Source organism: Ursus americanus, chromosome 19, assembly GCF_024610735.1.
Source record: "Ursus americanus isolate L20-20 chromosome 19, mUrsAme1.1.p, whole genome shotgun sequence".
Classification (NCBI taxonomy): domain Eukaryota; kingdom Metazoa; phylum Chordata; class Mammalia; order Carnivora; family Ursidae; genus Ursus; species Ursus americanus.
The window spans coordinates 39,365,290-39,380,329 of NC_142145.1; the positions used below are offsets into that span (position 1 = coordinate 39,365,290).

General features: G+C 34.3%; 2 protein-coding genes across 3 annotated transcripts in view; one reads left to right on the forward strand and one right to left on the reverse strand.

The window, feature by feature from the left end:
- The window catches only part of DSC1 (desmocollin 1), a 325,511-nt gene that overhangs the window by 137,683 nt on the left and 172,788 nt on the right, over positions 1-15,040 (forward strand). The gene's annotated exons all lie outside the window — the stretch shown is intronic.
- Positions 1-15,040, reverse strand: part of DSG1 (desmoglein 1) — a 30,680-nt gene that overhangs the window by 8,929 nt on the left and 6,711 nt on the right. The window contains exons 2-10 of the mRNA XM_045781883.2: positions 12,944-12,979; positions 12,544-12,675; positions 11,201-11,356; positions 9,452-9,596; positions 6,402-6,568; positions 4,560-4,694; positions 4,066-4,251; positions 1,720-1,979; positions 504-643 (exon numbers count right to left, since the gene is read on the reverse strand). Coding sequence (XP_045637839.1) covers positions 504-643; positions 1,720-1,979; positions 4,066-4,251; positions 4,560-4,694; positions 6,402-6,568; positions 9,452-9,596; positions 11,201-11,356; positions 12,544-12,675; positions 12,944-12,979 — 1,357 coding nt within the window. The remainder of the gene's footprint in view (positions 1-503; positions 644-1,719; positions 1,980-4,065; positions 4,252-4,559; positions 4,695-6,401; positions 6,569-9,451; positions 9,597-11,200; positions 11,357-12,543; positions 12,676-12,943; positions 12,980-15,040) is intronic.

Consider the following 15,040-nt stretch of genomic DNA (forward strand, 5'->3'; position numbering starts at 1 on the left):
TCCAAATTGTTCACACAAAGTTGTACCTCAACTTTCCAAAAATTATGTAAAGTTAACTTTGTTTCTGGACTAATTATTTGAAAGTAACTTACAAATACAATTTAAAAATTTCATTTCTTGACATTAATAAGAACCAACATTGAACACCAGCACTCTTCTAAGTGCTTTACATGTAATAACTTCTGCAATATCTGTAAATCCATAATCTAGTGTCCCATTTTACAGAAGAAAAGCTGAGGAATAAATGGGTTTAATGACTTCTCTAAAGTCCCATAGCTACTAAGTGATGGTACAAGATACCAATCCAGTCTCACTCCAGAGCTCATGGACTTGGCCACTGAGTTATACGGTCTCTCATATTATTAAAAATTTGATTCTATAATACCTGATATGATTTTTTTTGTTACGAAAGGGTTATCTCAAAATATAACAATTAAAACTTTAATTTCTGAGTGTATATATAATTTCCTCTAGACAGGGATAAAGTTAAATTGATTTCTTACCATCTATAGATAAAATTGTTCCTTGGTATTTTCCACCAAGCATGTTGTACTGTTCCATGGTAACTCTATTTCTCAAAGTTATTATGCCTGTTTTTGAGTCAACATCGAGTAGGTTAGCTGGATTATTTCCCATTACATATCTGTATTTGAAGAAACAGTATGAATTAATGTTAGCTTTCTAAAACAGACAGATTTTGATTATAAAACACATGTTTCAAGTCAGGGGTCATAACCTCAGGATATCATTTTCAATTATTAGGGACTTTATTTTTTTTTCAGGGCAGGTGCCTTCTGTTTGAGGACATTCAGAAATAGAAAAGGTTTAAATGTAAGAAAAATGAATTGCTGGCAGCCATTTCTGCTGGAAAGATCTCTCATGCCCACTTGGATGTCAGAATAATCGTTGATTCTTGCAGTCTCATTTTCATTTGGTTTTGGCAGCATCGGAACTCTCCTGGAAGACCCAGATCCTGGGGTCTCCTGGGCTGCTTCTAATTCTGAACTGTTCTCTTACCAAGGAAATTACTTCTCCATCAGCTTGGGGCTTCATTCTCTCCCTATTTTCACTCTCCCTCCCCATATACATACAGACTTTCTAGGACTTCTTTTGCATTTCCTTCTCATTTACGTATTTGTTAAACTTTGGTTGGACAACTCTGTCTCAAGCACCATGCTAAACTCAAAAGACTAGAACTTCGAAAGGAGCAGAGTAGGGTGGGGAGGGTGGGATGGTCTGCCCTCAGTGAACTCACATCTGTGGAGTACAAGAGAGTTATCAATTTTAAATGCTGATTAAAGTGAAGGGAGTAACTGAAATTAGCTAACTAAATCTAATTGATTTCAACCTGGGCACATTTGCAATGGGAAAATCAGTCCGGGAAATCTTCTGGGGGAATAACCATGATATGTGGTATCAGCTAATTGGACAATAAAATACATAAACACAGAAATGTCAAACTTTCAAGATCCAGTATTTTCCACATTTTACATCTTCACCTTGTTTTCATCTTACTTTTTGCACAATTTTTAAAATATTTTTTTAAGGTCCAAGCTCTAAATTAAATAACAACTCAATAGTTAGTATTTTTTTGTGATTTAATGATGGTTTCAAAAATAATGAAAAATATTTTAATTCAGATACGTAAAATTTCTAAAAAGAACATATATACTTTAGTTCAATATATGGTAAAAATTATTTGGAAAATATCAGTCTTACCTAACAGTTGTTGAAGCTCGACCTGTGTCCTGGTCAATAGCTATAAAGTCTCCCACTTTATAATTCTGTCCCATGTTACTAGTTACTACATATGTCTTTGAACCTGGACGGAACACCGCACCTTCAATTACGTTTAACACAGTCACAGTGATTGCAGTTGCTGTGAGTTTGTATTGAGACATAACTGAATGGTGAAATTCAGCTTTATTTCTGACACCGAGACTAAGTTGCAGATTCTTCACATCTTCATAATCTAGTGGCTAGAAAATACAGAGTGAAATAGTTTTACCCTAAGGAAAAAAACCATTCTGGAAGAAAAACAAATCCTTTGATAATGGGCAAGAAAACTCTTACATCTCTTTCTTTAATTAAATATAAATACATACTCTATGTTTTATCTTTAATTCAATATAAATGCATGAAAATGTAGTAAGAAAAAAATCCAACTGCCCTAGATACTTCGTCAAAAAAGTTGAAAATATATGACATGAGTTTTAATTATCCATCAAAAGAACGTAAAAACTTAAAATAATATAGATGGTCAAATCCATGCATTTTGTAGTGCAAACACAGTTTATGTTAACTTCTGGGATTTCGGTTTTCTCACAAAGTAACTCTGTTTATTACAAAGTATGGGCCGAATATATAGTAGGTTCAATCATTTGGCTGGTTTTATCCATAAAGAACTATTTAGAAGAAATTTTACTTCTGTAAATGTGACTTCTTTCAATAAGCCCAGTAATTGAACAAAGTATAAAAATAATAAAAATCCTTATCTTCTTCAACATATTCTGGAAAAAAAATTGTTTCAAATAGCCATTTTTATTATGAAAGTTGGTGTCAATATCTACTACTTATGAAATTCACAAACAAGTACGCATTATGCCCATAAGTTCCAAATATATTTTTCTAAATTTTCACATGAGAGTAATTTAGATGACTCTCGATTCACACATCATACTCTCCACTTAGTAAAATCTTCGATCTTGGCTCCAATTTTGACTTTATTTGTAATTCAAGAATGGCTATCAAATCATGTATACATATACGTTACACATGCACACACATAATGAAGGAATTAATATATGATGTCATGCTTGGGAGAAAAATCAACATTACTCCTATTTTACAGATAGAGATATTGAGAATAAATAGACTACTCTTTTAAAGTAATATAGTAGTTTGGGGTGAAATGGATTAGGACTGTTTCCCCACATGCAATCAGATAGAATAGTGATGACAATATGAACTTAATAGCCAGAGAAACATACATTTGAATGTCAGCTGTACCACTTACTAGCTATCAGAACTTGAACGGTTACATACTCTCTCTCTCAACTTTAGTGCATTTATCTGGAATATGGGCATAGAACCTAATTTGTAAGGATGCCGTGAGAAAGAAACTAAAGCATCTACACCCTGCCTCAGTAAATGGAAGGTATAGGCATGGGCACACATTATGAAGACCTGAGATAAATGATCAGACATTCTTGTGGGAACAGAATTCCTTAGAAGTCTATTTCCCAGGACTATTCTTAAGAAAGGAAATGGTTAAAAAAGGGCTACATTTTGCCACAAAGAATACATATTGCATGTATCACACAGAATCCTTGCGTAGCTATTGCAGATTTAAAAAAGAGACTCCACAAGTCTTACAGCACAGGCTGAAACCTTTGCTATCAGCTGCCTATGAGTCACATTTTTTTTTTCTCAAGTCTTAGAGGAAATTCCACCTCTGGTTCATGAGGTGGATCATTAATGTAGGGGGGACATAGGAGAATTCTGTTCACTTGGACCATATCATTGTTATATGGACCAAAGCTCTAGTATATTTATGTTGATGATAAGCCCTGGTCAGCAGCCACGGGGAGATGGGAATGTCATAATCCTATAATTACAGTAATTTAATTTTAATTTTATAAAAACATGCCAGAGAACTAAACTTTTAATTTACATGAGAAATATTCTCAGTGCATAACAATGTACAATGTTGACAAAGACATATTTTTTAAGGCCATGTGAAATCTGCTTAAAAAATACTCTTCAAACATCTAAAACAAAACCTTAAACGTAAAATAAGATTGATTTTTAGAAATGCTCTTAATTTATATGATCTGTGAAGGAGTAATGTATTAATAGAAGAGAGTTTCAAGTTTAATCACTGTTTTCATAAAGTCACACAAGTGGAAAAACTGTAAAAAGCCCCCTAATCCTATATCATTTTAAAACACGGTAATTTTTATTCTTTCACCCCCTCAATTTTGTGACATGTTAACATTTTATCTTAAGACCGACATTTTGAAAAAATCCAAGAAAACAGAAATATTTAGGATAATTATACCATACCTTAATAACCTTTAAAATTCCCACATTTGTCCTTTCATTCATTTCTATGTCAAACCAACCTCCCTCATTTCCAGAGATAAAGAAAATTACTCCCATCCAGTTAGCTGAGTACTCTTCATCCAAATCGATTATTCTAATCTGGAGCAAATCTGAGTATAGAGCATTTTCTTCAATACTAATGGATTGCTGAAATGAGAAGCAAAAAAATCTTAACACCAACTGTGTGAGTGAGAGAAGAACTACCCTGGACTTACAAAGAATGTTTATAGTCATTCACTATTTAGAAATGAGATTTGTGTTTATAGGCTCACGCTTCATTGTCCAAATACATATATTTTTCCTACATAGTATATAAACAAACACCAGGCAAAGTACTTGTCTACATTTGGGCTGTATGTGACTAAAGATAACATGGACCTCTGTAAGTAGAATTGTTTGAACAAATTTTAGAATGTAATGAACTGAAGTTATTAATTTCAAGGACAAATACTTACCGAAGGCAGTTCCATGTATGGGATGTTATCATTAACATCAAGGATTTTAATGTTGCACTCACACTCTGCTGACATACCGTCTGCCCCACCATCTCGGTCTGAGCCTCTCACAGCAAGGGAATACTGGCTATATTGCTAAAAGCACACATTACAAAAAAAATATCACAGTTGATCCAGACAGTCCTTATTCTATCTCATGCAAAGTTCTTTTAAAAATGTTGGTTCAACATTTACTTAAATCTATGATCAAGATATGGGTAACACAGAATATTGAAAATCCACAGATCTCACATGAATCAGTATGGCAGTTGCCTCTTCTATTTCCAGCAATGCTTATCCAGCATCATTCAAGAGAAAGAACACGTTTAAAGGCCTTATGCCTTATTATATGTCCAAGAGCTGAAAAAGTTTATAAAGGGTAAAGTGGACCAAAATGCTTAGGAGGAGAGAGATTAAGGTTTACCAAGAATTTATGGCATGAAAATTCCATACCATAAATAATCGGCCCTATAATGTGCAAGAAAAATAGAGATAACGAATGGTTTACATTTCTGGGAGGCGAGGGTGGTGGGCTGAAGCAGTGGACTTATTGATAATCTATCTTCTTGATTCTACTCAATGGTGCTTAAATTTTTAGAAGTTGGCAAAAGCAATGAAGCCTTTCCCAGACACATGCGTACACACATCCTCATTCAAAATCGTGGATATAATTTTAGAGGACTCATAGTTAGAGACATCTTGAGGTCTCTCCATGAACTCCAGGTTAAAAATATCTGCTTTGGTGGCTTGCTAGCGACTTTAATTTTTAGAGCTCTTCACCCTAAACCTCATTTGACATTAAAGGACTCCCACTGGGCTCTTTAAGGAAGTTTGAGCGAGAAAAGTTAATAGTCAATTTCTTCGATGATTATTTTCAAAGAAGTGAAAAAGAAGATATAGATCACTTAGGAACTGCTAGGATTTGGATCATTAAAAAGTGAAAATCATCTGATTTATTCTAAGCCTAGGAGTCATTAACAGGGGAACTGTCATTTCAAAATAACTATGATAATTAAAATAAAATTTAATAAAGTATAAATTCAAAAGTAAAACTTCTTCATTTATATCCCTAGAATACACACAGGTCGGGTACATCCTACCAATATTTACAAAACAATGAAAAAGTTGATACTGTTATATTAAATAATGGGACCATATGTTATTAATAGAAACCATGCTGAGTCTAACTTGCTAACAATCACTAATTATTTTTCTTATTTGTAAATGAAAAGATTGGTCTAGATGTTACTCAGTTGCTATCCATCATTCTGATTCTGTGATACATTCCCCAAAGTGATGAGAAGGCTGTCAGTAGGTGAGATATAGGAAGGAAAAAGAAGAGTTCTGTTGTCAGATGAGCTTAGGATATTCTGGGTTAAAGAAAGAGAAACAAGTTACTTAGCCGGTAGGAATTCTTGGAGCTTCTACCATGTTCATGCATTGTGTCTTGCCAAGATGGGGAACATAATAGCAATTGTTTCTTAAATCTATTTCAATATAGATCACACTTTTTATTTTTTTAATAGAGCTTCTGCCTCTGCCTTATGGATATTCTTGTGTATTTTCAAGAACATAGTTTTCTTAAATTGACGCAAATATTAAGTAGGATTGAATGAAAATGACAGTTTAAAATGTATTTGAGGAATCCCCATTTTTTCATTCTGAAGATATTTATGTCATTACCATTATGTGAAAAAGTTATATAATTATATTGTTTTCTATTTTCTTTCTTTCTCAGGTACTCTTGCTTTTAGAATCACTTGCTTTGAAACTAACAAACCATTCAAAGGAAAAAAAAATTACCTCTCTGTCTAGAAAATTATTCATTGTTCGAATTTCTCCAGTGTTTCTGTTGATAATAAACATTGGTGAATCAGAAGGTTCCTGTCTTATGATCTTGAAGGCTATTTTTGAGTTCAAATTATTTGGTTCATCTGCATCAGTAGCATTGAGTCTCATCACCAGCGTATCTAGAAATCAAGGAAAATTAGTTGCAAGTGGACAGTTTGCATTTTCATTAGAGTTTAGTATATTTGCTTTTCTTTTTTTTTTTTAAAGATTTTATTTATTTATTTGACAGAGATAGAGACAGCCAGTGAGAGAGGGAACACAAGCAGGGGGAGTGGGAGAGGAAGAAGCAGGCTCATAGCGGAGGAGCCTGATGTGGGGCTCGATCCTATAACGCCGGGATCACACCCTGAGCTGAAGGCAGACGCTTAACCGCTGTGCCACCCAGGCGCCCCAGTATATTTGCTTTTCTAACAAGGTGTTGTTAGGGTTGGTTGGTCCATATAAAGTATGCACTACCATTTCTCCTTTCTACTTCTTCAACATATCATTAACTTAGCTCCTTTTTTTACCTTTGCCTTGACAAAAATATCACATTTTATCAGGAACTTATACCTTACTGATAATTAGAAAACAAAGAAATGTTTTAACTCTGCCTTTCCTTTTCTTAATCTAGTATAATACATTTTTTTTAAGGCTGCTGTGGTGAAATAAAATGTTATGTATATAGCCAGACCAACGCTTTCCCAACTATAGAACTTTCTAGCTCTATGATTTTGGCTTCAGTTTCCACATCTGTAAATGTCCCCATTTACAGTACTGATAATAGTACTGTCTTCATTGAGTTCATGAGAGACTTAAACACTTTAATGAGAGAAAATCACAGAAAATTCAGTTTGACTAATGTACACTCCATAAATATATATTATTGTTCTGTTTTGCATGGTCCCCAGTGAAGTGCTAGGTAACTATTAGGCTGAAAGAGATGCTTGTTTAACTACATACTTTGTCTTATCCTTTATTTTTTCTGTGAATCTTATAACCCATTTCAGTGGACACTGGGGAAGGAATAGCTGCCAGTGTTCATAAACTAGAAATCTCTACACTCAAGTCTGTTTCAAGCACAATTGTCCTGTCTGTAAACACAAATGTCACAGAGTATCTCCCTTCTCCCTTTCATTTTCTCTCTCAATCTCTGTGTGTATTTGTGTAATTCATTTCAGCATTCTTTTAAAAATATTTTCAGTAGGCAATTAATTAGGGTACATTCATATAGTAAGATCCAATGCCGCTGTTAAAAGGAATGAAGACATCTTCATTTCCTAATATGGAAAAATGTTAAAAATATATTTAAATAAAAATTTACATCATGGATTTGTTTGTAAAATATCTTCCCATTTGTTTCCGAAAGTATGTTTATATAATCATAAAACATATGTATCTCAGTAACAAATGATGGTGCTTGCCTCTTAAGAATGGTACTAGGGAAAACAAACAATGGATTTCTATTCCATTTTTACTTTCCATATTGTGTGAATTTTTACAACAAACATTTAAAAATGATATTTTAGAATGGATACCTAGTCAAAGTATAGGTATAGTATTTTAATGAATAAAAGTAAAATGTAGGAATTTTTAGAGTTTATAAGAAATTATCCCACTTGGGGCACCTGGGTGGCTCAGTCGTTAAGCATCTGCCTTCAGCTCAGGGCGTGATCACAGGGTCCTGGGATCAAGCCCCGCATTGGGCTCCCTGCTGGGAGCCTGCTTCTTCCTCTCCCACTCCCCCTGATTGTGTTCCCCCTCGCGCTGGCTATCTCTCTCTCTGTCAAATAAATAAATGAATAAAATCTTTAAAAAAAAGAAAGAAATTATCCCACTCAAAGGTTAAAAGTAACTATGGTAAGTTGAAGTTTTGAATTCAAGTGAGAAATCATCTCTGTTATTTTTAATATATTTAGAACAATCTTCACTGGTGTGCTGGGCAGTTAATTTTCTCTAGTGACTGAATATTTGGCAGTTGAAATGTTGCCATATCCATAAGGAGGACCTTAAATCGCCAAAACTCTTAGGTAAATGCTCTATCTAGTTTCTAGGTTTTCTGGTACCTCTCAACTAACTCCACTTGAGACAATCAGCTTTCAATATGGATGGTGGGCCAAACAGGATTAAGTTTATAGTACATTCCAAATACATACAATTGGTAACTTGAGTAAAAAGCAAGCAAGGCCTGTATTTATTTCATCATATATAAAAAGGGAAAACAATGCTTGCTTGGTGTTTATTTACTGTCAACAAAAGCTCTTGAAGATTATGGTCACAAAACAGATAGCCTGGGAGTGATTTCTACTAATGACTTTAAAGTAGGTTTAAAAAAAGGGTGGGGGCGCCTGAGTAGCTCAGTCGGGTTAAGCGTCTGCCTTGGGCTCAGGGCGTGATCCTGGCATTCTGGGATCGAGCCCCACATCAGGCTCCTCCGCTGGAAGCCTGCTTCTTCCTCTCCCACTCCCCCTGCTTGTGTTCCCTCTCTCGCTGGCTGTCTCTATCTCTGTCAAATGAATAAATAAAATCTTTAAAAAAAAGAAATTCTCTCTCTCTACCTCTCCCCTCACTGCCGCCCTCGCTCTGGCACTATCTCTCTCTCTCTCTAAAATGAATAATAATAATAATAAAAGGCAGCATGAACAGAAGTGATGAGATTGTCCTTCAGAGCAGCCAGGCTGGGAGGCTAAATCTCCCAGTGCCCCTGCCACCACTTTACAAAGTATTTTGATTTTTCTCCTTAGGAATCTAAAAAAAAAAGCTGGTGTGTGAGGTACATGAGAAAGCCCTTCTCATTTCTTTGGAGTTGCTCCTTGGTTGTGCCAGATTGGACCTGCCACCACAGTTGAAGGGAAAGCCGCTATGGAGACTTCTCGTGCCTTTCTGTTCTGGATGCTTTTCTACACTTCATCTCTTACATTCATGGTGAAGTAGTACCTTCTTAGTTTGGCCTTTCATTGCTTGGCTAAGAGTGACCTGGAAGTCAGTATATTCTTGTTTACTTAATAAAATGGATTACTTACTTGCATTAGAATTTTCTTCTATTTGTCCTACAAAAGTAGACATAGAAAATACTGGAGGGTTGTCATTTATATCCAAAACCCTGACTCTGAGCTCAAGAGGCCTCTCTAAATCTTGACCCAGTGAATTAAGAGCTCGGCAATAGATCTAGGAGAGATGATAAGAATAATTACTTGGTGCAACAGATATTAATTAAGTTTTTACTTCGTTTGGACACTATCCTAGGCACTGGGGGTAACCAAAAAAAGTAAGGCATATTATTTCCTATTAGGATGTAGGTACAAGCAGTACTTAAAATCAATAAAGGGAGGCAAACGCAACCTCAAAATACCATTTGAGGAAAAGGAACATAAGTTATTTAAAAGAAGAATAAAAGTACTATGACATCACAGGAGAATGTAATGATTGAGAAAGATCTTGAAAGAGAATTTCAGCAAGTGGAACTGGTATTTGGCAAGATGTTCCATGCAAAGAGATTTATATGAAGAAAGTAGCAGAGTAATGAAAATGCATTGTTTGAAATTAGGAGTAGGGGCTGTTGACTTTGAGGATGGGGTAAAGGAGAGTCACATATGGGCTTCAAAGAAAGGTAGTATTCATAAGCTAGGTGGTGACTGTGTGGGTGTTCGTATTTTTATTGTTGTTGTTATTATTTGTATATGAAGCATACATAAGTATAATGTATGCTGTTTTACCTGTGTGGTATATTCATATAAAAATGCATTGTGCTTCAAGAAAACCTAATAGATTGGCATGCTGACCTCGAGAGTTTGTGGGTAAACATGGTCAGAGATAAGACAGGAATATAGATTTGGAATAGAAGACTAAGGAATTAAAGTAGCTTAGGCAGTATGACTGAAAACACAAGCATCCATTACTACTTGAACATGTTTGGGGATATGGATGGATGGGGCTTTAATTGAAGAGCCTACAAGATCAAGGAAGGTTTTCTGTATTTCCTTTTTATTTTAAGTATTAACAAGTGTTGACCGTGATGATAAATGGAAATGGAAGCAGGTAAGGAGCAAGCAGAAGAGAGATGATAAAACAAAGTTGATAGAATAATGTTCTTGAAGAAACAGGTAATTATGGAACAATGGATACCTCTTGGGGGTAAGCTGTGGGAAAAAGCAGAAAATTAATCCTGTTTTTGGATTTAAGGCAGAACATTTCTGAACCAGGGGGGAGAGAATTGTGGGAGTATGTGATGGAAGGCCTCAGACTTTTTAATGAAGTTGGCCATCAGGTTAGCTGCTTAAAGGGGAAATGAAGTTGAGGGTTTGAAGTTTTGTCTCAGCCACTGTCAAGAATGGAAGTGTGATTCAGTTAAGGATGGATTAGAGTATTTCCAAAGCACATTCTGAGCTCAGGTGAGCTGGAGCAATGTGGATTTATAATAAAGTATGTTTACTCAGAAGAGGCTCCTTACTAGCTCAAAAATCATCACTTGACATTGAAGTTAAAGAGAACCAATATTCTCAAGTGAATTAAAGCAAAAGAAGTAAGAGTTAGGTCCTTGCCCTTCCAAACAGATATTCTAGCTTGCCACCAGGGACAGACCAGAGGCTAAAATTTTTGCTAAAGCGTTTCTCCTAATCTCTTTGTTTCTGCTGGGTCATGAGCTGCTCAGGAATTGAGACAACCAAAAATAATATGGGGATTTCTGAAATCAAATCAAATATGATCTGAGCTTAACATATTCCAAAAACAATGTAAGCGGGAACATATATTTCGACGTGGAGCCCACTTACAATAAAAAAAGGGGTGACCTCTCGATCAACTATGGATGTAATATTAATTTCACCAGTTTTTTGATTAATGATGAAGATTCCATAAGGTGGCTGATCAATTCCTACTCCAGAGATGCGGTATGTAACTTGCTGGTTTGCAGCACAATCTGAGTGAATCTGCAGAGAGAGCACAGGTGAAAATATTACGGAGAGCAGACAGAAAGTGCAGGTTTGTTTAACAACAGCTACCTTTCTCGAGAACTGTCCAATGTGAGTGCTTGTTATCTTTTGGGAAATCCTGGAAATAGTTATTTTTCTAGTTACAACTCTAGTATTTTCCATGATTACTAGCAATGTAATAGAAGAAATTCAATTTCTATTTCTACCAAATAAGAAAAAAAAAATCACCTTAATAAATCCAGGACTGTGCAGTCATCATTCATTCATTCAACATTTACAATTGATTGCATTATTTTCCTATTCTGTGCTAGCACTGGCACTAGAGTAGGGAACTCCTTGCCCTCTTAAGGAGTTTATCAGTGTTGTCATTATATAACTTTGACCTCCCGATCCCCAAATTTTTAAAATGTAAAGTTTTGTAAGAAAATTTTAAGTAGATTTATGTAGGTGACAAGAGTCATCTGACTCTGTGTAGAAGCCCTTAATTCTGAAAATGGGGAGGATGTATTATCAGAAAAATAAGGAGATTGCCCCAAATAAGTGGTTTATAGAAGCTGGGGTTCTTTCTTTGAAATGAAATATTGTATGACTCTAAGCAAATCTAACTGGGGAGTCTCTGTATATCTGTCTGAATAGGTGTGTATATTTGTATATCTATATCTATATCTATATCTATATCTATATCTATATCTGTGTGTGGGGATGTATTTGTGAGTGTATGTGTGTGTGTGTTTGTACAAAGGAAGACAAAGGGAAATGAAAGGAAAAGAGACTATGAAATAGGGTACATTGTGAGTTCTTATTAAAAAAAGTCAAAAGTAGGAATTTGATTCTAATAGATCAAGGCAGAAAGAATACAGATTAAAATAGACCTTCTGACTGTTCTGTTAAATTCATTATTTAAATCACTATATTTTTCTACCTAGAATTTGGGGTAAATTATGATCATGTGTATTTATTTTACCCATGAGGTGCATCGGTGTTTAACTGTTTACCCCAGTGCCTAAATTTCTTAATTTATCCATTTAATGGCTTCAGTTTTCATAATCTGAGTGACGATAGTTTTGTTTTGTATCATAACTGCTCAGTGAGTTATATTCATAAAATATTTAAGAGATAGGTTCTTTCGATATTTAAAGCCATCCATTCTAATTTTTGATTTTCCGTTTGGTGTTGATACTTACTTTGGCAATTGGGTTCCTCTTTGAATTGTCTTCACCTTCACGGCAGGCTGCAGCAAACTTGATCCATTCACGTTTTTGCCTCCTGATTGAATGCCACTTGATGGTACCATTTTTGGTGTTGTAATCTCTTACCTTGAATGGGCACGATAAAGTAGTGGTATCTATTAACTTTCATTCATAATTCACATGCCACTGAAGGTTTTGGAGGAGAGGGTAATTGTAATATGAGAAAGAGATGATGTTTAATTGGGAAAATTTGTGATTTTGATAATCTATTAAGTTTAGCATAACATTATTTTTTACTTATAAGGATGAATTTTCTTTGGAAAATGTGTGGTTACTTCCAAACCATTTTCCTTGTTTTTAATTTGGAAAAGATAGATTTGCTGTATATTATTACCTGGATTCGAAATTCACTGTTAACTTCCACCACCACCTATAAAAAATAAAATAATCACGATGGTTAGTTTTTATTAAGGGCTTTATAATTCATGTTATCCTATCATTTTAAAAAATCAAATAAATCTTGTGAGTCATTAGAATTATTTTATCAGTCTGGATAGCAGATGGATCTGGCTTCTCTCTCAGGTCTAATGATGATGCTACAGATTCCTTTTCTTTTTGTGTTTACTTTTCAGTTATGCCCTTCTTTTAATTACTTTTATTTTTAACCTCTTTTTCATTCTTCGCCTATGCAAATACTTGTTATGATATGAACTAGGACATTGAACTCAGGGGGAGTGAGGTTTGCAAATGTAGGCTTTCTTAGTAAATCTTGTGCCTAAGGAGCTAGAGATGATCTGACGCTATTCAGTGATATTCAACAGTAAGTTATGGTACTTAAAATTTTGACTGTAGTTTCAGGATCTGACTAGCCATAGATGGAAATAGAAAAAAAAGTGTTTTGGAGTGAAGAAAGGATATGGAACAGAGAGTGTCTGAAAAGTTTCAGAATATTTGCTCCTTCATATTCTAATTCTAAATGAAAGACTTTCTAGTATTTTTGAAAATCTTAAGATGATAGATTTACTTGGAAATATGAGAATAAAAAGTTCTAAAATAAAAGCAAATAATTTCCTCTGTAAAAATGAGTTCCTGCTTGATGTTTTATGCTAGCCCTAAAAAAAAAAAAAAAAAAAGCGTCCTTCTATAGTTCCATAGCAAGGAGAAGAAATTGTAGGCATCTAGGAACAAATTAATGGGTAAGCAACTTACATTAGTCTCTTCTCCAGCATTAAACAATTTCCCTGTCCAACAAATGAGCTACTCAAGCAGAGCTCTGCCTTGTTTCAGCGTGGCCTCGATCTTTACATATGATTTTGTAGTGAAAGATCAGGATACTTAAATTACTTTTCTCTAAAACCCAAAAGCATTTCTAAAAAGACAGATACCTGTATATTAAGTTTAATATGTCAATATACTTAACACAGAGTAAAATACCTATCTAAAAAATGAGATGTGGATGTGAAGGTTAATTTGCATTTATTAAGTTTTAACGTGCACTTAAAGTCATTAAAGATGGTGTAAATCCTTAGTTTTTATTTCTCCCCAAGTACAAAATTTTCAACTATTTTAATTTTTTTCAGAATTGCAAAGTATGAAGATTATTATCATAATTAGACTTCAGCTGTATCACTGATAAAAGAAATTATAGCTTACATTTTAAAATTACTAATAATAGTAATTTCAAAATATAGTAAGTTACTTTTTATAGTTTTAATCTCACCATTAGATAAAAATAAAATTTTCGTTTTCAAGAACATATTTTTCAAAAATTGTTATAATTGATATTTTAGGAAATATATATTTTTTGGTTAATAAGAGTAGTGTAAAGAGATTTTTTTATAGGAATTATATACTCAAGGTATATATTTAATGTTGATTATTATTACCGCTGTTATACTTCACTGAATAGTAACTAATTACTAGACAATGTGTTTAGAGAAATCCATGTATTCAATTTTCACAAATACATGTGGTCAATACTATAATTTCATTATTTCCATTTTACAGCTGAGGAAATTGTGTTTGAGATACTAACTTGTGGCTAAATATTACCCAATACAATTCTTCCTAAATTTGTGCTTGTGGTATGGGTTTTACAATAAAAATGCTAGATAGCCTATTCCAACTAAATTACTAAATAAAATATACTATGGAGAATTGACATTACAACTTTGAGAGTTCAAAACATTTTAATCTCATCTCACATTAGCCTTATAATTAGGATTATTCATGTATGACAACAACAATAATAGTCATTCCAGGGGGGAAAGAAGTAGATGGCGCAGATGGTTTGGATGAATAACTGAAATGTTATTGTTGAGTCCCTCTCGGGTGCAGAATTAAGATGATGTTACTTCTTGCTACTTGTGAACTCATGAGCACCCTATTGTCTCTCTCATTTGTGGTGTGGGGATACCTTCTTTGTCTATTTGGAAGCCATTTCTTCATAGCTACAGAGTTGTGTAGGCATCTGTTATCTGTTTTGCGCTTC